This window comes from Molossus molossus, unplaced genomic scaffold, assembly GCF_014108415.1.
Source record: "Molossus molossus isolate mMolMol1 unplaced genomic scaffold, mMolMol1.p scaffold_m16_p_9, whole genome shotgun sequence".
In the NCBI taxonomy this organism is placed as follows: Eukaryota; Metazoa; Chordata; class Mammalia; order Chiroptera; family Molossidae; genus Molossus; species Molossus molossus.
This window is the reverse complement of record NW_023425403.1, coordinates 46355879-46379821: the sequence shown is the minus strand read 5'-3', so window position 1 is coordinate 46379821 and position 23943 is coordinate 46355879. Positions and strand designations below refer to the sequence as shown.

The window sequence follows — 23943 nt, the reverse complement described above, 5'->3', positions numbered from 1 at the left end:
CCTGTGTGCATTTAACAGGATTGTATATTCTGCTGTTGTTGGGTGCAGTGTTCTTTATATATATATATAAATGTTTTTATTGATATTATTAGAGAGAGAGCTAGAAACATCAATGTGATGTGAGAGAGAAACATTGATCGGCTGCCTCCTGCACGCCACATACCAGGGATTGAGCCTACAACCCGGGCATGTGCCCCAACCAGGAATCAAACTGGTGACTTCTCAGTGCATGGGATGACACTCAATGCATTAGCCACATCAGCCGGGCTCCTTCTGTATGTTTGTTAGGTCGAGTTTGTATATAGTTTATTCAAATCTCCAGTTAGGTTAAAAAAAAGTGAAGATCATCGAGAACTCAAAGGCTGGTTGACAAGACCTTGAATTTAGATTATATAAATATGAATTAGTGTTTTGGGGGGAATGAGATGGGGCTATTGTACCCAAATTGATATGGTATCAAGAAAGACTCAATAGACTTCCTTTTAAAGTATATTTACATTTTATGTATTATTGCATGTCTGCTCTACAAGTTCACAGATCATAGAACTCTTGATACTTGGGGCCTCTGCATTTGTATTTAAGGATGTAAGGATATATGTTGCCTTTGGTTTGTAAAAGTAATTGTGCACAGACCTGCCATTATAGGAAGTGTTACTGCAAGCCTTACTGAAATATGCAGTACGAGCTAACACATTGGAGGTGAAGTTATACTCATTGATTAAAATTTTATGTATTAGCTTTAAATCAGAACTTTTAAAGCCATGTTTTAAAATAATTTCAGGAATATGAAATGCAGAAAACAAAAGAAGAAGAATTTCTGAAGTTATTTCACAGATGGAAAGAAGAAGAAAAGGAAAAATTTGTTGATGAAATGGAAAAATTCAAGGAAATGTGTAAGAGGGAGTTTAAAGAATTAACTTCCAAGAATTCAGCCTTAGAATATGTAAGTATTAAACCGCACAGTCCTCATGGTACTTGGTAGAGTGTTGCCTTGAAAGGTGGCATTAGAATGACAGCTACCTAATCCAGAAGTTCTTCTATTGTGCGCTGGCCCAGACACCCCTCCTCCTGAGGGTCGTAAGGGATCTCTAGGCATACCGAAGACACAACAAGTTAGAAAGGTCATTTCTTTGAGAGTGGGAGCTTTGTCTGCAAACCCAGTGCAGTACAGTTGGTACATTTATTTGGTCAGATGATAGAACAGGGTCCCCTCCTTCATTAGGGTCCCCTCCTTCATTAGCCAGTTCGGTTTAGAAAAACTTAAACCATCAACCCTTCCCTCAGTTTTGAAACTTTCCAAAGTTTCAAAGGAACTTTCCAGGAGAGGCTGACCAGATCCAAGGTGGGAGGAAAACGGAGCTGATCTAGAAAGACAGAGGGAGAATCTCTGCCAGGCCTGGCTGGTGAGGAAGATGGGTTTGGAGCAGGCAGGTTGTGGCTAAATGAGCCCTCCTCCCCTGTGGGAGCAGCCTTGCTCCACGCTCCCCTGGTTACATGCATGGATAACAGACACACGCCTTGCTGGGCTGGGACCTTCATGTCCTGTGAGGGGTTTGTTCAGACAGTGGCCACTGTCGTCCAGCTAAGCATGATCTGAGCTTGCTGGACAGCTCAATGCTAAGTGATCCTTAGGGAAAAAGAAACGGGAGCCCAGGGAAGATCCTTGAGCTCCCTCTAGGGGTCAACACATCTTATAAACTAAACTAGAGGGATATTTTTGGGATACTGCTAAGATCCTTCTCTAAAGGCCCTGAACTCTCACATAAGCGTGGGCAAACTGTGACCTGTGGACCAGATCTGGCATAACCCTGTGTTTGTATGGCTCATGAGCTAACAAGGGCTTTTACATTTTACATGGTTGAAAAAAGTCAAAAGAAGAATATTTCATGACATACACAAATTATATGAAGTTCACATTTCGGTATCCACAAGTAGAGTCTTCTTGGACCACAACCATGCTCATTCCTTTATACGTTGTCTGTGGTGCTTTTGTGCTGGACGCACAGAGTTGAGTGGCTGTGACCGCGACCCTGTGTGTCTCACAAACCCAACAGTGTTTGCTGTCTGGCTCTTCACAGGAAAAATCTGAGAGCTTCTGTCGTACCTCTATGTATGCAAAGTTAACAACTGGTGGAGGTGAAGTGGATGTTTATGGTACTCTTCTCTCACCTTTCCCGGAAGTTGTAATTTAAAAACAACAACAACAACAACAAAAAAACGAGGGGCAAAATAACATCAGCTGGCTCTCTGTGTCCTTTCTGTAGGGATTCCTTCAGGACACGTCCTGTGGGTTCAGTTATCCCCACATTACCTTCCCTTCGTTGCTGTTCTCCCTAAGCGTCAGGACCACAGGCAGTAGTAATTTCTCCAGCCATGGTTTCTTCTACCACCCAGACCCCGGGGTCCTCTCCTGAACCCATGTCTGTGGCCCCTTCTCAAAGGGGGTGCCATGATACCCACAGGAGTGTATTTTGATACTAATTTAAGACTGACTTCTTATGTCTTCCCTATGAAGGCCACACTCATTTTCCCCCTTGTGATAATCTTCCAATTATTGTTCTTTCGCCCAAGATTCCAGTCTCCACGGGCCTGCCCCCTGCTCCTTGCCCCTGTGCCCCTACGCCCCTAGGATAATTGTGGAATAGGAGTTTTTCCCACAGCTTTACCATTTCTACCTTTTAAAAAAGCTTTCTTGAGATATATTTCACATACCAAATAGTTCACCCACTTAAATTGTACAATTCAGTGGTTTTGAATGTTCACAGACTTGTGAACCACCATCACGGTCATTGTAGAACATTTCATTGCCCAGCAAGAAACCTGGTACCCACTGGCACCCTCCCCGCACCTCTCCCTTGCCCCCAGCCCACGGACCACGGGTCTACTCGCGTCTCTATGGATCTGCCTGTTCTAGACATTTCATATAAATTGAATCACACAGTATGTGATCTTTTGTGAGTGGCATCTTTCACTTGGTATAATGTTTTCAAGATTAATCCATGTTGTAGTATTTATCAGTATTTTATTCTTACTTTTTATTGCCAAATGATATTCTGTTGTATGGATATACAATATTTTATTTGTGCATTTATCAGTTGATGGAATTTGTGTTGTTTGCCCTTTTTGGTCATCAACAGACTTTAAAATTATTAAAAATAGACCATTTTTAGAATAGTTTTAGGTTTACGGAAAAATTCAGCAGATAGTTTTGAAAGTTCTATATAAGCCCCCCTCTCCTACCCTGTACACAGTTTTCCATATCCTGACATCTTAAATTAGTAAATTTGTTACAATTAATGAACCAATATTAATACACTTGTATTAATTAAAGTCCATTCTTCTTTCCGATTTCTTTAATTTTTGCCTAATGTTCTTTTTCTGCTCCAGGATCTTATCTAAATACCATAGTACATTTAGTTGTAATGTTTCTTTAAGTTCCCCTTGTCTGTGACAGATTTGTTTTTGATGTGCTGGACAATGTATATTGTAGGATGCTCCTCTATTAGAATTGATTTGATATTCTTCCAGTGGTCAGACTGGGCTTACAGGTTTGTGGGAAGAAGACCTCAGAGTTAAAGTGCAATTTTCATCACATCATATCAAAAGTATATACCATCTACATGATCTATGGTTGTTGATGTTGACCTTGGCCACTTGACTGAGGTTGAGTTTGTCAGATTTCTCCATTGAAAAGTAACCTCCCCGTGTTTCATACTGGGCTCTTTGAAAAGAAGTTGCAATGTGCAGCCCAGACTAAAAGAGCTGGGAACTGAGTTCTCCAACCCTTTTGTTTTTGAAGTTAACATACAGTATTACCTTCTGTGCTTCCTGCTAGTAACTTTGAGACTAACATACAAGCAAAGGGCAAAATTAAAATGTTTTATCCCTAATGGATTCACAAATGTGGCCTTGGGTGGAGTTGGCCTCACCACTAAATTATCTTGAGAACCAGCTACACCCAGTTCCTCTGTGTTCTGGGAACTGTTACATGCCAATCAAAAATTTTAAGACCCCGTGTCTAAGATTAGAAAGTTAAGTTTCTCTTTTCCTTTTTAACCTGTGCATGTTCCTTTTTTGGAAGAAACAAAAGAAGAAAACCATTGGAAAGGTGACGTAAGAGAGCACAACAAGCATCCAATAGGATAGTCATGTTTAAAAAATGGGTGCAGCCCTGGCTGGTTTGGCTCAGCAGTTAGAATGCTGAGCCATAGACCAAAGGCTCCTGGGTTTGATTCCCAGTCAAGGGCACATACATGGGTTGCACGTTCAATCCCCGGCCCTGGTTGGGTTTGTACAGGAGGCAACCAATCTATGTGTCTCTCTCACATCAATATTTCTCTCTCTCCCTCCCTCCCTCCATTACATGCTATCTTAAAAAAAAAAAAAATCAATGGAAAAATACCTCTGGTGAGGATTTAACAAAAAAATAAAACATGAGTACGGGCGCCCCAATTTTATTCTCTATTTCAGTCTTACAAAATAAACATCTGTACCAGTGATTTTTGCATTTCATTTTATAGCAATTGTCAGAAATCCAGAAGTCCAATCTGCAGATCAAGTCCAACTTAGGCACATTAAAAGATGCCCGTGAGTTTAAAGAAGAACGCCCTCAGTATCCCCAGGATTTCCAAAATGTGATGCAATTTCTTGATAGTCAGGTATGTAAAAGTGGGCGATAACTATGGTAGAGGCCTAATTTTTCTTAGTGAAGTAATTTATAGCAAGCATCTTCTACAAAAAAAGTGTATCTTTCAGTGGCCATGAAGGTGGCTGATTCTATTTTCTTGTCTCCTAATACATGTATAATTCATAATAGGTGTTCATTAATTGCTTGTTGATTGACTAATAGACATGGAAACAGAACAGTTGGCAAAATTGCTTCATTTTTCCCTAAGATAATATCTATTTGAATTGGTTAACATTACCTCACTCAGTATTTATTTTTCACACTTGAGATGTAAGTCTCAGTTTCAAAGGCATAGAAAGGCATATTGAAGCACTAACTTTATTTTTAGAGCTCAAATATACTACAACATTGGTGAACTGATGATCTTTTACATTTGTCAAACACAACTGCAGTCATTTGGAAGTGAGCCTCCGTAATCACCGAAGTCTTCACACTGGTCATTTGGTCATACTGGTTTAGCGGAACATTGTGTTTTACCAGGAAACAAATAGAGATTAAAGTTTATGAATTCAGGACTTTTTAAAAAAGCAGTAATACATGATTTTAAAAAATGAGTGTGCTTTTGAAATATGAACAGCTGGCACCGCGGCTTGCTTTGCCGCTCACATCTTGCCTCCCTCCCACAAATCTACACTCCGTGTGACAGCCAGGCTGCCCATGTCACTGTCCTGTCTAACATTTCGGTGGCTCCCCATTTCCACAGATCAAAGTCTTAAATCCTTAACCAGCACTCCAAGTCCCCGAGGACCTGGACCCTGCGTCATCCTCCATCTCTCGGCTTTCCCTTGACACTCCCAGCAGCACCGAGCAGCCGGGGTTCCCAGAACATGGCATTCTGTGTTCTGCTTTTGCTCTTGTGCCTTTTGTTGTCCAGCACCTCCCAGTTGCAAGACTTACAGCTTACTCATTCAGCTGGGGCAGCACCTCTTCTAGAGAGTTCTGGACCTCTGAGTTTTTGCATTTCTGTAGTCCCCCAAGAGGGGCCTGATCCCATGCTCATTATGTGGAAACTCTCTATTGTCATGTCCACCTCCCGCCTGTACCCTTCCTCCTGTCCTTCCCTGGCCAGCCAGGGGCTGCCCACCGAGGTGTCTGGTACATGGTAAGGGACCAAGAATTGTGTCGTGAACCGAGCAATTGGCAGTTGCTCCCAGCAGGTTGGTCTCTCATGAATTAAAGGACCCAGTTATAAAATCCTAAGGTCCCCCCTAAATTTTTTCCTGTTTCTTTCCTATGAGCTGTATTGCCAGTTCAGAACCCATGAACTTAGAAAACGGGGTGTTTCCATTTTGTTTCTTAGGCTGGCCAGCTAGCACTAATATTTTTGAAAACAAAATTTTATTGGAACTAAGCCATACCCATTCATTTAGTTATTATGTATATTTAGTTAGTAGCTGTTCTGCTACTATTCGTAGTGGTAACCCAGTCATCTGGTTCCCAGAGCCTAATGGGAGGGCAAAAGTGGGTGTATAGTTGTTGGTATGGAAAAAGACATGCAAGTTATGATTATTACAATAGACTTTTTAATGCAAAAGAATGTCAAAATGCAAGGTAGACCTACTTTGCCCACCTTTGTATTTACTATTAGCCTCTTAACAGAAAAGGTTTGCTAATACCTGCCTTAGAGTGTAAGACTGAAATCACGACAAATGTGTTTAAACATTTTTGACTGTATGTATTCTAAAAATGCCTGTTAACATTTTACCAAATTGTTGGGTTTCATAGGTACCCACCAGAAAGGAAGCATCCATTTTGAGTAGATTTCATTGTTACAATTGCACATGAATTACTCTTGTTTTATTGTTTCCTAGGAAAGCAAGTGGACAGCTCGAGTTCAAGCTCTTCATCAAGAACACAAAAAAGAGAAGGGTCAGGTGAGATTAAGAAACCATCCCCATGTTCATTGCAGCATTATTTACAAGAGCCAAGATGTAGAGGCAACCTAACTGTCCTCTGTGGACAAGTGGATAAAGAAGATGTGGTACATATTACAATGGAATATTACTCAACCATAAAAAGAATGCAATGTTGCCATTTGTGACAACATGGATGGACCAAGAGTGTATTATGCTAAGTGAAATAAGTTGGACAGAGAAAGACAAATACCATATTATTTTACTTACAAGTGGAATCTAGAAAACAAAATAAACAAACAAACTCATAGATACAGAGAACAAACTGATTGATGGTTGCCAGATGGGAGGGGTGGGGAGATGGGTGAGAAAGGTGAAGGGATTAAGAAGCACAAATTGGCAGTTATAAAATAGTCACAATAAAGTATAGCATAGGTAATATAGTCAATAATATTGTAATGACTCTTATGGTGTCAGATGATTACTAGAATTATGGGGGGATCACTTTGCAACTTATATATAGGTCTAATCACTATATTGTACATCTGAAACTAATATAATTTTGTATGTCAACTGTATCTGGAACACACACACACACACACAAAAGAAACCTATGGCCTATAAGTGGGTCATTTTGCAAAGAATATTTGCTTTTCCTTATAATTAAAGTAGTATTTTTTTACTTAATACATTTTGTGGAGAAACTTAAAATTACTTATAGTTTCAATATCAAAGATAACCACTGCTACTTCTTTGTTATAATTTCTTTGTCTTTTTTCTATGCTGTAAATAATGTTGCATTTCCATAAGTTAGAAACCCACAATCTTACAAATTTTGAATTATGCTTTTTATTTATAACTTTATATACTTTTCACTTAATATATTCTGTTTTCTTATTTGTTTGTTTTTTGTTAATCCTCACCTGAAGGTATTTTTCCATTGGTTTTTAGATAGAGTGGAAGGGAGGGAGGAAGAGAGAGAGAGAAGCATCAATGTGAGAGAGACACATCGATTGGTTGCCTCCCTCACATCCCTGACCGAGACTGGGGATCAAACCCGCAACCCAGGTATGTGCCCTTGACCAGGAATCGAACCCACAACCCTTTAGTCCACAGGCTGACACTCTAACCACTGAGTCAAACAGGTCAGGGCAATATAGCCTATGTTTTAAAATATTCTTTTTTAATGGTTATATGATGATCTTACATGTGTGAAGGGATTACAGATGTAGCGTGAATTAATCATTTCTTCATTGTCGAATAGGTTTCTAATTTTTTCATACAGAGCGACAGTGTAAATACTTTTTAATTTTTATTTATTTTTTATTTTTATCCTCACCCGAGGACATTTTTCCATTTTTTTGTTCAGATAGAGTGGGAGGGAGAGAGAGGAACAGAGAGAGAGAGAAACATCGACGTGAAAGGGACACATCGAGTGGCTGCCACCCACACAACCGATCAGGGCCGGGGACAAACTGCAACCGAGGCATGCGCCCTTAGCGGGAACCGAACCCGGGTCTCTCCAGACCGCAGGCCGACGCTCTAACCGCTGAGCCAAACTGGCCAGGGCGTAAATACTTTTTAAATAAAGACAAGAATTGTTCACATTAAAATCATTTTTATGAAAACAAACTAATTATAACACTGATTTCCTTTCAGCTGAGTGCATTGGAAATTTAAGTGTTAAAGTGATTTTACACTAGTGCAAAACATCTAAAGTAGATTTATTTGAGATCCTTTTCTTTAGGAAAAATTGTGGGGTTGTTTTTTGTTTTTTTTTCAATTTAAATTGTATGGATTTTCTAGTTCTTTGGATCCCCTGTGTCAGTCTGTTCTGGCTGTATAATTATTTCTCACTATACTAGAGGCTGGGATTCTGGGTGTTAACCCATTCAATTCCTAGTGAGTGCCCTCTTGCAGATGGCTACTCTGTCCTTTCATGGCACAGAGAGAGAGAGAGAGAGAGACAGAGAGAGAGAAGGGGAAGAGGGAGGGGAGGGGAGGGGAGGGCAAGCTCAGGTCTTTTCTTATAAGGGCACTAATTCCACCATGAGGACCCTACCTTCATGACTTCATCTAAAACTAGTGAGTGACCTTCCAAAGGCCCCATCTCCTAGTACATTGGGGTTAGGGCATCAACATTAATTTTTGAAGGACACAAATATCAAGTCTATAAGGTTAAGGGAAAGGGATACACAGGACCTGTACTCTGGAGGTGCAAACTTGAGCCGTTTTAGATTTCTGTCTCCACGCCCCTCTCTGGCCCTGCTTTAGGTGTCAGCTGGGACTGCTCCACCTGAGTAGGTAGTCCCCTCCCTTTATTATTGTCATCACTTCATGCATGTAGTTCTGATCACTGTTTTAAATTATTTTTGCTTATTTGTTTGTTTAATTTCTGCTTCTCAAACGAGATCAGTAGCTCTACTATCTAGTTAGTTCTCCATTGTAGTCCCAGCATTCAGTAATTTGCCTAAAAATGTGCTAGATGTCCAGAAAGGGGATCATTCAACCTTGTTTTTGTGGATGGAGAAATGCTGATTATAGGGTTCAGAAGAGCAGGGTCAGTCAGTGTGAGCATGGTATTTGAACTCAGGTCCTCTTAGCCTCTGGGCCCTGCTTGTCTGCTTCACTGCCTTGCTTACCTGTCAGGTGTTAGGCACTTAGCCCGCTGGGGAGGGGACTGGGCTGTGACAACTCAGAGTTGTGGCTTTTCTGTAAGAACAGTCTCGCTTTGCTTTGAGATGCTCTAAGGTAATAGTTCCTAAAGATGGTTGCACTTCAGAGTGACCTGAGGCTTTTTTCCAAAATACACATGCGCCATTCTACAATGTGAGATTCTCATTCAGTAGGTAAGTCTGGGATATGCATATTTGGGTGGGGGGGGGGGGGACACACACCAAAAAACCAAATCTGGACAGTTCTGTTTTGGATCCAGTGTTTGAACCACTACTCTTAGATAATGTGAAGTTCCTACTCTTATTGTTCAAGGCATCTTACAGCATTGGTATTTAGGGACAGAATTCGGGCTTCCTTATCGATAGGGGTAAGAATTAATCCTTGCTCTTTTAAAGCCCCCTGTGTTCCAGGCAGCTGGGGAGCGAGTGGCCTTCTGGCAGAAAGAATGCGAATTGCAGAGTTTCACACCTGCCACCGCAAGTCATGAGAGAGAAGGACCGACTGCTGGTAGTCCAGAGGAAGGGGGACAGGCCTTTCTGGTTCTGAGTGAGGCGCCTCGTTTCCCAAACTGGGAGTGTGGAGTGTTTGGGCCACCGCTAGGCTATGCTGCTCCCTTGTCTGTTCAGAGCTGCTTACTTCTTCCTTCATTTCTCTTACACCCTATCAGGGGGGTGAATTCAATCAGTTTAGTCATCTCTGCCTGAGACCTAAGTATTAATTATTCCACATGATTGGTGCCTGCTGGTCCTACAATGAGCATATTGTATCTCTCTGTTTAAGGGAAGTTGTGTTTGCCAACTTTTTATTGCTTTACTTAGATTCTCGGCAGTCTTTTTTTAAAAAAAATAACATTGGTAGGAGTTCAAAGGGAGTCGCAGATAAATTATGGTATACCCTTTTGACCCCACAGAAGATTCTCGAGGGCTTGGGAAGTTGTAGAATGGTCATATAAGGAAAGGAGGGTGGGGGGATGTGGACTGGTAGGAAACAAAGGGAGGGTTTGGGATGGTAGAAGGTCTTAGCAGATGGGCTCAAGACAGACTGTTGGAAATAATATCTGGCTATCCTTTGCTTAGATGATCACATTCCTCTCTCAGTGAACTTTTTCTATACCTTCGTGGTCAATTTTCAATTCTATTATCAAAGTGGAGCCATCCCTTCGTTTTTCCTATGTCCTCTTTCTTCTTGGGACCTGGAATGACTCCCCATATTGTTGATCCTAAATCTCCACTGGGTTTTATTTCAGTTTTCCAGCTCAGTGTTTTCTAAAATGCTGTTGGGGACACTCTTCCAGTGGTCTGTAAACGTGTAGAGAAGATTCCTAACAGTATTCTCCTTGGGGGGGAAGATGCTCTCCATTTACTAGGATATGAAAGGTTATTTTTGGTCTTCACTCAGGAAACCTTTTTAACTTGGTTTAACCCAGAATTTGCCCAACTGCATATAAGCACAGAGCACTTCAAAAGTATTGCAGTGTACTGATCCAGAGCATTAACTTTTTGTTGTTTGTTTTTTTTATGTTATTGGACTATTTTTTAGGTTCACAGCATAACTGAGCAGAAAGTACAGAGAGTTAGTAACTACTCACTGCCCTCACACCCCATGAGCACAGCCTCCCCCACGCTGTCAACATTCCATACCACAGTAGTATGTGTTACAAGCATTGAACTTACGTTGACACATCATTATCATCCAAAGTCCAAAATTTACTTTAGGGTTCACTCTTGTTCTCTACATTCTATAAGTTTGGACAAGTGACACGTATCCACCTTTACAGTAGCACACAGAATAGTTCTACTGCCCTAGAAATTCTCTGTGCTGTGCCTATTCATCCTGTCCTTCCCTCTAACCTCTGATCTTTTTACTGTTTCTGTATTTTTCCCTTCTCCAGAATGTCATATAGTTGGAATCATACAGGATGTAGCCTTTTCAGATTGGCTTCTTCCACTTAGTAACATGCATTTAAAGTTCCTCCAAGTCTTTTCATGGCTTGATAGCTGACTTCTTTTTAATGCAGAATAATATTCTGTTGTCTGGGTGGACCACAGTTTATTTATCCATTTATCTAGTGAAAGGTATTTTGGTTGCTTCCAAATTTTAGCTCTGATGAATAAGGCTACCATGTACAGCTATGTGCAGGTTTCTGTGTGGACATGAGTTTTCAACTCCTTTGGGTAAATGCCAAGGAGCATGATTGCTGGATTATATGGTAAGAATATGTATAGTTTTGTAAGGCTGTACCATTTTGCATTCCCACTAGCAATTAACGAGTTCCTGCTGCTCCATGTCCTCACCAGCATTTGGTATTGTCGGTGGTCTGAATTTTGGCCATTATAAAAGGTACATTGTACCCTAGCTGGTTTGATTCAGCGGTTAGAGTGTCGGTCCATGTACTAAAGAGCCTCAGGTTTGATTCCAGGTCAACGGCACGTACCTGGGTTGCAGGGTCAATACCCAGCCCCAGTCAGGGTTGTGCAGGGAATGGGGGTGCAGCGTGGGGGGGGCAACCAATCAATATGTCTCACATCGATGTTTCTGTCTCCCTCCCTCCCTCCCTCTCTTCCACTCTCTAAAAAAATCAATGAAAAAAACATCCTCGGTGAGGATTAACAACAACAAAAAATAAATAAATAAAAGTTCCCTTGCTATTACTTTTTGATTTGATGATTTCTTAAAGTCCTGGGGGCTGTTTGATTGCATACAAATATTATTTATTAGTATCTTTCATGACACAGGCACTACAGCTGGGAGCGTTGACTTTGAAGCCAAACGTAAAGTCTCACGTCTGGCTTCTTCCTCCTCCAGCTGTCTGAGCCTGGACCAGCTACTTTACCTCTCTAGACTTGAGTTTCCCTCTCTGTACAATGGGGTCAAAACTTGTGTCCTAAAGGCTGTGGTGTGGATTCAGCAAGGTGAAGTGCTTAACACAGCCTCTAGCACATGGTCAATGTTTGTTTAAAAAAATATCCAGTAAGTAAGCCCTGGCCAGTTTGCTCAGTGGTTAGAGCGTCGGTCCGTGGACCAAAGAGTCGTGGGTTCGATTCCAATCCAGTCGATGTGTCCCTCTCATGTTGATGTTTCCCTCTCTCTCCCTCTCTCTTCTTTCTTCCCACTCTATCTGAAGATAAATGGAAAAATATCCTCAGGTGAGGATTAAAAAAAATTTTTTTTTAAATCAAGCAAGTTAGGAAATGCTGCTCTCAACACCTTTTGTACCCCTCACAGGCATGGCTAAATGACCCCCCCCCATTTATTTGATCCGTACACCCCTGTCTCCATTTCTATGCTGTAGGCATGGAATGTCCTTAGCTCTAATTACCAAGATTTTTCCCCACTCTGTTTAAACAACTACTGAAATTGCTTTAAGAATTTTTCCCTTATCCTGGCCAATTTGGCTCAGTGGTCAGAGTGTTGGCCCATGGACCAAAGAGTTGCAGGTTCAATTCCGGTCAAGGGTGGGTACCTCGGTTGTGATTCGGTCCCCAGCCGTCGTCGGGATCATGCAGGTGCCAATCAATCAATGTGTCTCTCTTGCATCATTGTTTCTCTTTCTATCTCTCCCTCCCTCCCACTCTATCTGAAGATAAATGGAAAAATATCCTCGGATGAGGATTTAAAAAAAGAATCTTTCCTTAAATTCCTAAATTATTGGAAACAAATTCTTCTTGAATCCTTTTTGTCTAATTTATGATCCTCCCTGACATTAAGCCTCTAAAGATGACTCTATGAGTCTTTGGATCTGTCTGTCCTCTGCATCTCTCCTTTCTTTCTGTTACTTTAGTCATTCCTCTCTCCTCCTCCTCTTTTTCCCTCTACCCTCCTCCTTCCACCTTCCTTTATGCTGTAAATATTTATTGAGAACCTGCCAAGGACCAGGGATTGTGCAAGTTGCTGGACATGTAAACATAATCAAGATGGGCTCTCTGGCCCAGGGAGTGCCCATTTGAGCCGGGATGGCACATGTGGACGTGTGCAGGACAGGACTGCATGGGGTCGCAGCCACTCTGCGGGGGAAGCCTTGATCCTTCATCATTGCTCACCCCTGTGTTATTTCATGCAATGTGCTCAAGTTCACTCGGCTGCTCACATTATCAGTGTTGTCTGTCTGAGCTCTCTGGGAACAGAAATGAAGCCCCTTGTACAGCCAGGGCCTTGGTACCCGGTGATCAAAGATTTACTCCGTGACCTAATGTGCACTGATAATGTAGGCCAGCAAAGAGGGCAGGGCATGCACATATAGACCGCAGAAGATGATTTACATGCAATTTGCAGACTGATACCTTTCTTAATTTTTTTCCAGCTCCTGTCACATATAGAAAAACTTCAAACCTTAATGATAGACAATCTAAATGCAAATAATGTTTTCTACAAGAAAAGGATAGAAGAGCAAGGGCAGAGACTTCAGGAACAGAATGAACCAATTATCAGTCAGAGACAACAGGTATTTTTGGTGATATATCGGCACTGTTTTTCTTGAAGTAGTGCAGTTTATATAAGAAATGTGTTTTTATTTTAGCACATTTGTAAGTTGGCTAAGACAAAGAAGATGGAATATGTTTTTCCCCTATGGTTGTCTGTAAAACTAAATTCAATCAAATAATTTTTTAAAAGGTATTTTAAAATACTGCAGAGAGATTTATTTAATTAGAATTAGAACAAATTTGATAAGAGTTTATTTTAGTAATTACTTTGAGAAGCAGCCAAATCCAAATGCTGCTTCCATGAAACTTTTGTCTCCTTGTCTTTAAAGCCCACGTGTCCTCCGGTGTCCTAGGAGAATTTCATGAGAAGGTTAATTTACTAAGTCTAGTATCTGTTCATTATCCAGTATGTCCCTATCTAATTTCAAACATGCATCCCTAGAAGACTCTTTTTCTTTGCAGATTAAAGAGTTTACCAGCAAACCATCAAACAGTGTCAGTGAACCCAAAGGTAAGTGGACCGGGATCCCAGTGCTGGAGGCAAGGTGGATGTCCCTAACCACGTGCTGGGCATCAGAAAAATGTGGGGCTCTGACTGTTTACGGGTGCTAAGATGGCATTCCTCTGGTTATTTTAATCTGAGAGATTTGTTATCACAGCCCAGAAAGTTGAAGAATTTTAAATACCTAAACTGTTATTGAATGGTCTCCTTTATTCTTTATTAGACTATCGTTATGCACAGTAACCATTTTCCTCTGTACTCATGTGCAGTAGATGGAGTTATGATTCAACAGGCCTGGAGACAGGGCTCAGCTCCCATCTCTGGCACTTCATAGCTTTATGAGTCTCTGCCTCAGTTTCCTCCACTCTAAAGTTGGAATATTAATAATGACTATATCTTAGGCTTGTTACAAGGAGTACATGGGCGAACCTGTGAAAAGTACACCCATTAAACATTCATTAGTGTTAGCTACTGTTACTGCTATTAAAATCAATTATTTTAAAGTACTGTAGAGGCTTACTGCATTATTCTTACTTGCAATTGTTTGGTGCTAAAGGTTTGTACTAAGCACAGTGAGGGCATATGCAGCCTACTAAGTGTAGCAATGATAGCATCCACTTTTGTATCGTTTAAGAGACAGTCTGGATGGGAGACTGGCGGCCAGAAGTACAGGGTCTCACAATAGAACATAAAACTTACCTTTTGCCTGGTCGCCTTCTAAGTGACCTCAGTCTTGTTTTCCTGCACGTGTCAGGTCGTTAAGGCGTCTACTTGAGACTCACTAACTGCAGCTCTGTTTCAGGGGCCTCAGGAAAGACGTTGACCTACCACTTGTTTCCTTCTTGTTTTGAAAGGAAGGCTTAGGAAGGGCTGTGTTTCTCTATAATTTCTCTTTGAATAGTGAGAGTTCAGATAGTGAGGAATACCTGTATGCTTACCTAATAGCATAAATATTGGACCAAAAAGTATTTTTAGGAAAAGTTAGCTTTATAAAGATTTCTGTTAAACATCTTTATTGGGTGAGTCGCTATATGTTAGTAAATGTTGTTTATTATTTTATGTGGGAAAAAGATTAGGGTAAGTGCTGGCAAAATATAACCTATAGCTTGTGACTTTTGTTATTTCAGGGACTCCTTTAACCTGGCAAACTTTTGAATCTAAGCCAACGGCCCAAGCTGTACCTAGTAAGTTTCTATAGTAAGCTCAGGATTCAAAAGATATTTTATCAAGTGCTAAACTAATATATAACTTCTGCTTAATTTTATAGAGTCTTTTCTTTGAAAACCAATGTGTTTGGAGATTACATAATGATTATTTTGATTCCTGGCTTTCACCTAGTTCTAAAACCAAGATTGTAAATATCCACGTGTCTTTGTGGTGATGGGGTTAGCCATTCCTTGATTTTGCAATTCACCTAACACAGGGACGACTACAGATTCTTTGGCATCACTCCAGTCTGTACTTTTGGGTTTCCCAAGGTGACACACTGTGTGAAGATGTGACTGTGTGGTGGCCACCACATTTTGGCCTCACCAGGACTTTCATTGCTGCAGGCTTTGAGCTGATGTTGCCGCTGCCACTCACTCGAGTTCAGCTGAGCACAGCTGTCTCCCGAAGCGATCAGGATTTGGTTATAATCTCAAAAGACATACTCTGTACTGTTTAGAACCAAACAAGTTATTTTCTTAATTTGAGATATTTTTATTTCCAATCAGGAAAGTGTAAGGGTGGAGTGAGTCAGGGAGCAGGCGATGCGGGGCAAGAGAGGACATGCATGTGAACAGGGATCTGGACGTGAGGATGGGGCCTGCACTGAGGTGGGCTCAAAGTGGCACCTTTCATGTGGGCCCAGGTCTGTGCACTGAAGAAAGAACACTGATGAATGTGATTGGGAACCTGGCACCACAGGCCAGAAAATGCTAATGGTTTTACCACTCTTTCGGCTGAGATGCTTCTTGAGTACTCTTGATGTTGCTTTTGGAATCTGAAGAGGTTGAGAGGCGTTGAAGAGGAGACAGTAGTTTAAATGTTAAGAGTAGGGCTGAGGGGAGAGTAGAAGCTGGACTTACATCTTTTTTTTTTTTTCTTTATTGATTTTAGAGAGAGAGGAAGGGAGAGGGAGAGAGAGATAGAAACATTGACGAGAGAGAACATCGATTGGCCACCTCCTGCATGCCCCCCACTAGGGATTTGGCCCACAACCTGGGCATGTACCCTGACCAGAATCGAACCGGTGACCTCTTGGTGCATGGGTCAATGCTCAACCACTGAGCCACACCGGCTGGGCTGGGCTTATATCTTACAAAATAAATAAAACAATACAACCTGGCCAGTGTGGCTCAGTGGTTGAGCATTGACCCATGCACCAAGAAGTCAGCAGTTCAATTCCCAGTCAGGGCACATGCCCAGGTTGTGGGCCTGATGCCCAGTGCAGGGCATGCAGGAGGTGGCCAATCGATGTTCTCTCTCAGAGATGTTTCTGTCTCTCTCTCCCTCTCCCTTCCTCTCTCTCTGAAAAAAAAAAAGAAAAATATTGAACAAAGAAAGAAAACAATACATTTCAGAGAAGGATGAAAGGTTAAAAGGTACTCAGTTGTTGTTCATATTTCATTATACTTGGCGTAACACTGGAACAATAGTGTGTGCCAATAAAACTTTATTTATAAAAACAAGTGTTGGGCTGGTATGTCCCACAGATTTTAATTTTCCAAACCCAGTAACTTCTACTGGTTAAAATTAACCGTCCTAAAATAATCAATATCCCAGTAAGACATATTTTGGGGTGGCAAACTCTGCTTTCCTTCACACAACTCTGAATATACCAATCTATTTAATTGTGTATTTTAAAAGGGTGAATTATATTTAGATAAAGCTATTACTCAGAATTGGTTTTGACTAATATGAAACATTTGTCCATTGTGGTTTGTATATATCTTGACTAGTTTGTGTAGTATTTGGTTATCATCAGGGTCAGATGCTGATGCTTTAGTTATAGAGATTTTTTTTATGCTGTTTCAGTGACTGTCCCAGCCCCACAGACTTTGGATGCTAAGTCAAGTCTAACAATGGCACATGGTAAGTCTCAGCGTTTTATGTGCAGTTTCCACCCTGAGTTAGATAACTTATTAATTGAAAGTGCTTTTCTCCGGGGGTAGTTATGCAAAAGAAAAAACATTTTTGTGAATGCAAAACAGTTAATAAAGCTTCAGTCTTCCTATTTAATATCATAAACTGACTATGCCCACCAAAGCCATAAAGTATAAAATATATGTTAACTTTGAATAGTAATTTCATTATTTAGGATTTTTGGTGGAAAGTAGTAGGTATTAGGTAAGAGGGTGACTTTCTAGACCAGCCAACCAGCACATGCCACAGGGCATATGTGACTGTTTTTATAACTTTCAATGGGGCAGCAAGTCAACATTTTAAAATAAACAGTTTCAGCCATTGGTTGGGAAAAATCTAAGACATGTGATGGAAACCAAAGAAAAAAAAGTAGGAACCACTGGACAGAATTGCTGCCAGGATTCAGTTGTTGGACCAGACCACTGGAGTGATAATTGTTGTTAGCATCATCCAGTAGATAGGGTGAATATTTGTAGCCATATGTTACTTTTATGCAACTAGACACAGTTTTTGTAGTATATCCTTAAATGTGTTATTTTCCTATGGTCTGCTGTAGATTACAAATGAATTAAAATGGGAAGGAACCATCTTTTTCCTGTTTCACCTAATGATTAATTCATTCTACATTTGTTTTTAGACTTAAATTTAATTAGACTTACTTTTAATTAGACTTAAATCCATGATCAGTCGAGTCGAACTTTTTGTCTTCATAAATGTTGTGTTCTGTATATGATGGCCTTTGTAATTGTTGTTTTGACTCACTCATCGCATACTATTGCCCCTTATTATTTTTTTCCCTAAGATTATTTCAGATGGATCAGTTCCCCTGAGCATGTGTTAACAATATGCAATGCAAATTCTGCACATATTGTATGTTATTATTTATGGTTTAGAACATGCAGGGTTTTTTCCCTTTGGACCAGTAACAGATAAAATGTATGTTGGACTTATATAATTTACTTTAATATTGAAATACAAGTCAGTTTTCTCTGTCATTATTCTCTATTCATATTATTTTATATTGGGTCTAGAATTTCTCTGTTGCCTCCTTTTATAAGCAGTCGCTGGCCACTCCTCTCTTGGACTTCAACAGTGTTTGGTTTCTTTTTCTCTACTTGGTTATAGTTAGCTTTCTGTATAACATTATATAAGGTCCACATTTTCTTTTGTTTTATATTTTTGGTTCCTGCCAAAGGACACATATAGTCCACATGCTAAGTTATCTGGGATCAGTCCAAGGGTCCTGACAAATCTGCTGGTTCTGAAGCAGTGTGTTCCATCTGTACCTGCCCTGATTGGGCCAGGGCCGCATGACTCAACCATGCCCTCTTGCTGGCATCTGCTAGGACTGAAATGCTAGTTTTAAATGCCAGCCAGACTTGGCACGGGGCCTGCAAACCTTGGATTGGGATCAAAGCTGATTTGTGAGCATCTCCATGGGCAGGAGCAAGGCGGAACCTTGGCTGGGGATCACTGACCTACCCCCACCCCACCTGTGTGAGCGGTGCCGGGGGCAGTAATCATGTATTGCATAACATTAATTAGCCCGATTACCTCTGTCTTTCCTTTTGTTCCATCTCAAAGCTTGGTGAGGTTCTTTACCACAAGCAATGCCAGGATTACTCATCGCCTTAGGTTGGTTTCCTGAGAAACAGACTCTGAGGGGGGCTTGCAGCAGGGGTTTAGCATGCAGTGCTCTCGACAGCACCTGTCGAGCAGCAGGATTGAGAGATGCGGCTGCAGCGGAGCCCCAGCCGTCTTACCAGGAGCTTTAGGGCCGGGATGGCATTTCTACATTTTCCTGGATTGAGGTGATCAGTTATGGGATGTGGTTTACCCCGGAAAGAATGTGTGTGTGTGTGGTTTGGTGCTGCTCCCTTGAGCTGAGACAAAGCAAAAAGTGGAAGCAAAAGGTAGCAGGAAAGCCCTAGATGTGAATTAATGGTGCAGATGAATTCTCTGGCTGAGCATAGAGTATGCAGAAGAGGTTTGAAGGAAATAAGGTTGGTTGAGACTGTTCATGGCAACCACTGAGCTGACTAGATCTGTTCAGGCCCGTTCCTGCGGCATTGTGTAGCCACAAAATGTTCTGAGGCTGGACAAGGCCGGATCGGAGAGCTGGGCTTCAGGACGCGTAGCTTGACCAGAGTATGTTGAAAGAATCAGAGCTGGGGAGACCAGTTGGCGGTGTTAGTAATAGTCTATGTGAGATTCCTCACCTGGAATCGGGGTATGGTGATGACACCAGAGGGCATGGACCTAACATCTGTTCAGTGGAACTGGTGGAAAGGCTGGACCAGTGATGGGGGCAAGGGTGAGGGCAGGGGCAGGACGTGATGAGTTCAGATGCTGGGTGACGATGGTGCTATTTAGAGAATCTGGAAGACAAACTCAATGAGCACCAGGAGGGAGACGTCATGGCGTTGTGGCCCACTACCTGGACTTGGGAAGCAGGCAGTCTGGATTCGCAGTTGACTCAGGAAACAATAGGCTTAGGTTTCCTTGCCTGCCAAATGGGGAGAATAGTCATGGCTACTTTGGTGAGCTGTAGAGAGGGTCACAGGAGGCAGGGCCTTGGAGCAGGAGCCCCTGAACAGGCACTGGCTAAAAGTTAGCTTGAAGGATGGGGCTGGCGGCCCCCAACGAAGTCAGCCAGTGAGAGGAAGGACTGAGCGTTTCACTTCTGGGGGTAATGGTAGGAAATGGATAGAAGGCTTTTTCTGGAAGCATCCAGCAACTTCAGAGGGGAGACTCAAGCATCTGGGTATTTCAGCTTCATCCTGGAGATCTCAGCTCAGGACAGGAACTGAGACTTTCAGTCTGGACCTGTGGCGTATACAGCACAAGAATGGCAGGCCCTCCCCTCCCCTCTTGGGACATCAGCTTGTTTTGGGAGCTGGAGTCCAGTCGACCTCACTTCCTCAGCCTCTATAGGAGGAGCTCGAGTTCGGGGATCTACCCCTGCCCCAGGACCTTGCCCTGTGCACCACAACAAGAAGAGTCAGGACTTGGGCAGTTTGTCCTGACTCAAGAGAATAAGTCAAAGAATTATGCCTGTAATATAGTGATCATAAATATGCACATATGATTTTTTAAGATTTTATAGAACTTTCCTCATAACCTTACTTTTGTTGTTTTCATGAAGTATATAATAAAATATACACCATGTGACATAAAAATACTGAGATTGATTGTCCTCCTAAAATTTCTATTTTCAGCAGTTCAAACTAGTAACACAGTCTATTTGTGTATCTTTAAATCTTGATGCTAAATAACAAATTTGAAAGCACATGTTTGGTGTTCAGCAGCTGTGGTGCATGGATGGACTTAAATGCTCCTTAGCAGGGCTGTGTTCCTATTTAAAATTAAAGTGGACGCCTACTTACTAATAGTCTGTGTTCCAAAAGTTTATTTGAAAGTACACTTGAAACCTATATGACCCTATTAACCAGTGTCACCCCAATAAATTTAATTTTTTAAAAGTAGTTTAAAATGCATGCCCCCCCCCAAAATGCATGTCTCCCATACAGTCAATGTTAGATATGTTGACTAAGGTTGTTGGCCAAGCTATAAGAGCCTATTTATATATACCTAAATATGACATATATATGTATATATATATTCTTAATTGTATATACCTATATATATGTGTGTGTGTGTGTTTGTATATGCCTAAAATAGAGTAACATAAATACCCTTTAATAAATTAAAAGCCAGACATTTAATGTGGAAAGTATTAAATCTGAGTTAATACATGCAAAACACTTAGATCCATGCCTGGCAACCTGGTGAACACTCAGTAATTGTCGGCCATTATTATTCTCACCTGTCATGTACTCTGGGGTCTGGTGTAGAATGAAATGACCTCTGACCTCCAGGTGCAGGTAGAGAACTCCCTGGGGAGGTGCCCTGTGTCAGTCTGCAAGGTGAGGATGAGTGAACCATGCACCCTCCTAGAATAAACAAGACTTCTTGCTTACATTTCATTCCATGTCTAATGCCTGCCTGACTGCCATGGTTAGACCTCACCCTAAACCTGACCTTCCCCAAAGAGGAACTTAGTCTTTGTTGATAGAATGGGGTTTGGCTTTATCCATGCTGTGAGTTTCCTTGTGTCTGCACAATAACCTTTCCCTGGCAGTCAGTCACCCAGACGCCTCATCTCCCCGCCACCAATCTGGGGTGGGGTTGGGAAACGCCCCTCTTCATCTCTCATTAGTCTGCAGCCTGGCCCTGGTGCCTCTCAGAGCAGAACTGAGTCTTGAAATGTGGCCTAGGGACATGGAGGTATTCAAGAATGGGTCTTAGTCCTGTGCCGACCCTAGGGCCACCTGTCCTGGCCCTTTATCTTCCTGGTCCTACCACTCGAAGGCTCATGAGAAGTGGGAGTCCCAGAGCCCTGGGAATTTTTTATATTCTTATCTTTGGGAATTGAAATATTTTCAGTAATTTTCTATTTAGCTACCCAGTCCAGTAGGGTCCTTGTGCACTAAAAGAATCATATCAGGCACGAGGTTGATGAATGCGAAATGTTAACTTCATTATTTAAAAATATAATATCCTGAGAGTGGAGTTAGTGGAAGATACATAGAAAGAGAAGATACCATGAAAAAGTGAGCAGCTTTAACTGACTGCCTCAATATTTTTTCCCCCAGTAAATTCTTGCTCTTTTAGACATGATTAAAATACTATGGAACTATACCTTTCCAAATTGTTTGAAAATAAACTAATTTTACTTTGCTGTTGTCCTGTCTGTACTATTCTTATTTCTCCTCATTAATAGAACAGGCATTCTCATCGCACATACTGGAACCAATAGAAGAACTTTCAGAGGAAGAAAAAGGTAACCAAGGGCTTGATCAGGGTTTATACCTGCACAGATTATATTTAGATGCTAAAATCCAGGCCTTGACAATACGACCCAGTGGTTTTTAGCACACTATGTCAAAATTAGGGAAGATGTTTAGGTTTGGATTATATTCTATTTTCAGTCTTACTCCCCTAATATGCTGTTATGTTCTCCCTGTGCTTTATTGTATTCTTAGCACATGAGTAACTTCCCTGTGTCAGGGAATTCCGAAGAAAATTAAGCCTTTATGTCAGTGCAGATGTTTTCTGATCAGATGACAAATTGACACGTGCTGTGTGCCAGATGACACACAAATATTCGTATCACAGTAATTATTTCTCAGCCTCTGAATCTGTGAAATGATGGGTGAAGTACCCACCCCCAAAATTGTTTTTAATAGAAAGGAAAGCATAGCATTTAAGCTGTGACTGTGGAACATTTATGTGCAGAACAATGTTTTTGGTGGAATTTGGGAACTAGTACAGGTTCGAAGAGATAGTTAAAATATTATTTACTGCCTACTCATTTTGCTTGGCAGTTCTAAAAATTATTTTCTAGCAATTAATATTTGAAGCTTATGAAAATTATTTTACATTATCAAGAGTATTTTCTAATGCTCGACTTGTAGTTTCTAAAACAATTACATTTGAATCAGTTTGTCATATTTTTCTCCTTGGTAATAATAATGCTTTATCACACATCACTTCTTTAGGAGAAAACAAATTGTTAATATGAGCTCTGGTTTTGTCATTTTTGTTAGGAAGAGAAGTAAAATATATTCTAATATGTAAAGCACTACTATTTTTATAACTTCTTCTGTGTTCTATAGATTTTATCCAAAAATTTTTAACAAGTCTACAAATTGAGAAGTGACTAAATCATGATATCTATAATGTCTATATGAGGCGTATTTTCACTTGACTTTCTAGTAGCGTGCTTTCTTTCTCTTACATATCATTCATTGATGTCTAGAACACAAAATATCTTATTCTCTGAAGAATTCATGAAATGTGTCAGGAGGTTCATAAAAAAGATCCAAAATTTTGAAACTGTGGCCTCAGGTCATATAGTTCACCCACATTTAAAACACGAGTCGGCTAGATTCCAAGAGGAATCCATTTGTCCACCATCACCACTTCGGTTCCAGGTTCCTCCCACTGCATCACTCTGCCCGTGTTTCTTTTAGCATTCTTCTGCCCAGAAAACATGAGGCGTGAGTTTGGGATCATTGTCGGCAAGCACCATCACTGATTGTTGCCACATTTGGGGAATCAGTGCGAAAGAACATCTTCGCTACCATCCTTGAGTTCCTACACCGTTCCAGTAGGAGGTAGTACTGAGAACCATCAATAACTCCCTGGAGTCCGAATTACAGAAACAGTGACCACATCCTTCCAGTGCCTCTGCAAAGCCAGCAGCAGATTCATTGCCATCAATAAATTCTTCAGCTTGTGCAAACATTTTGTGGATAATGCATGTGCAACTAATCTAATGCCTTAGGCAGTGGTTTGCAAAACACTGGCTATTACCAAGAAGTAACTCATCGGGAAGACAGTGTCTACATCCTTGCTTATTGACATGTGTGTCAAGGCATACTACTTAATCTTGCTGTTCATGAAGTGTTAGCGTGTGAGGGCCAGGAGGTGGTGTTAGAGGCCATTTTGTTATTCAGAAACTTGAAACAGGGATTAGGAGCTTGCTCCAAGTCATTGAGTTTAATTAGTGACGGCTGAAATTAAGTCCAAGTTTTCTTCTTTCCATAGTTTACTACAAAGAACAAAGTGGGGGAAGTCTCTTCACCTCTCTGGTTTTGATCCTTGTATGAAAAA

The 23943-nt window shown here is 41.1% G+C and overlaps 1 protein-coding gene across 4 annotated transcripts in view; it reads left to right on the top strand.

The window, feature by feature from the left end:
- Window positions 1-23943, top strand: part of DZIP1 (DAZ interacting zinc finger protein 1) — a 67645-nt gene that overhangs the window by 26369 nt on the left and 17333 nt on the right. The window contains exons 5-12 of one of the 4 annotated variants that reach the window (XM_036250284.1): window positions 782-943; window positions 4521-4658; window positions 6499-6561; window positions 13517-13657; window positions 14100-14148; window positions 15267-15323; window positions 17137-17214; window positions 22049-22108. In XM_036250284.1, coding sequence (XP_036106177.1) covers window positions 782-943; window positions 4521-4658; window positions 6499-6561; window positions 13517-13657; window positions 14100-14148; window positions 15267-15323; window positions 17137-17214; window positions 22049-22108 — 748 coding nt within the window. The remainder of the gene's footprint in view (window positions 1-781; window positions 944-4520; window positions 4659-6498; window positions 6562-13516; window positions 13658-14099; window positions 14149-15266; window positions 15324-17136; window positions 17215-22048; window positions 22109-23943) is intronic. The other 3 variants (XM_036250285.1, XM_036250286.1, XM_036250287.1) reach the window with 3 other exon arrangements.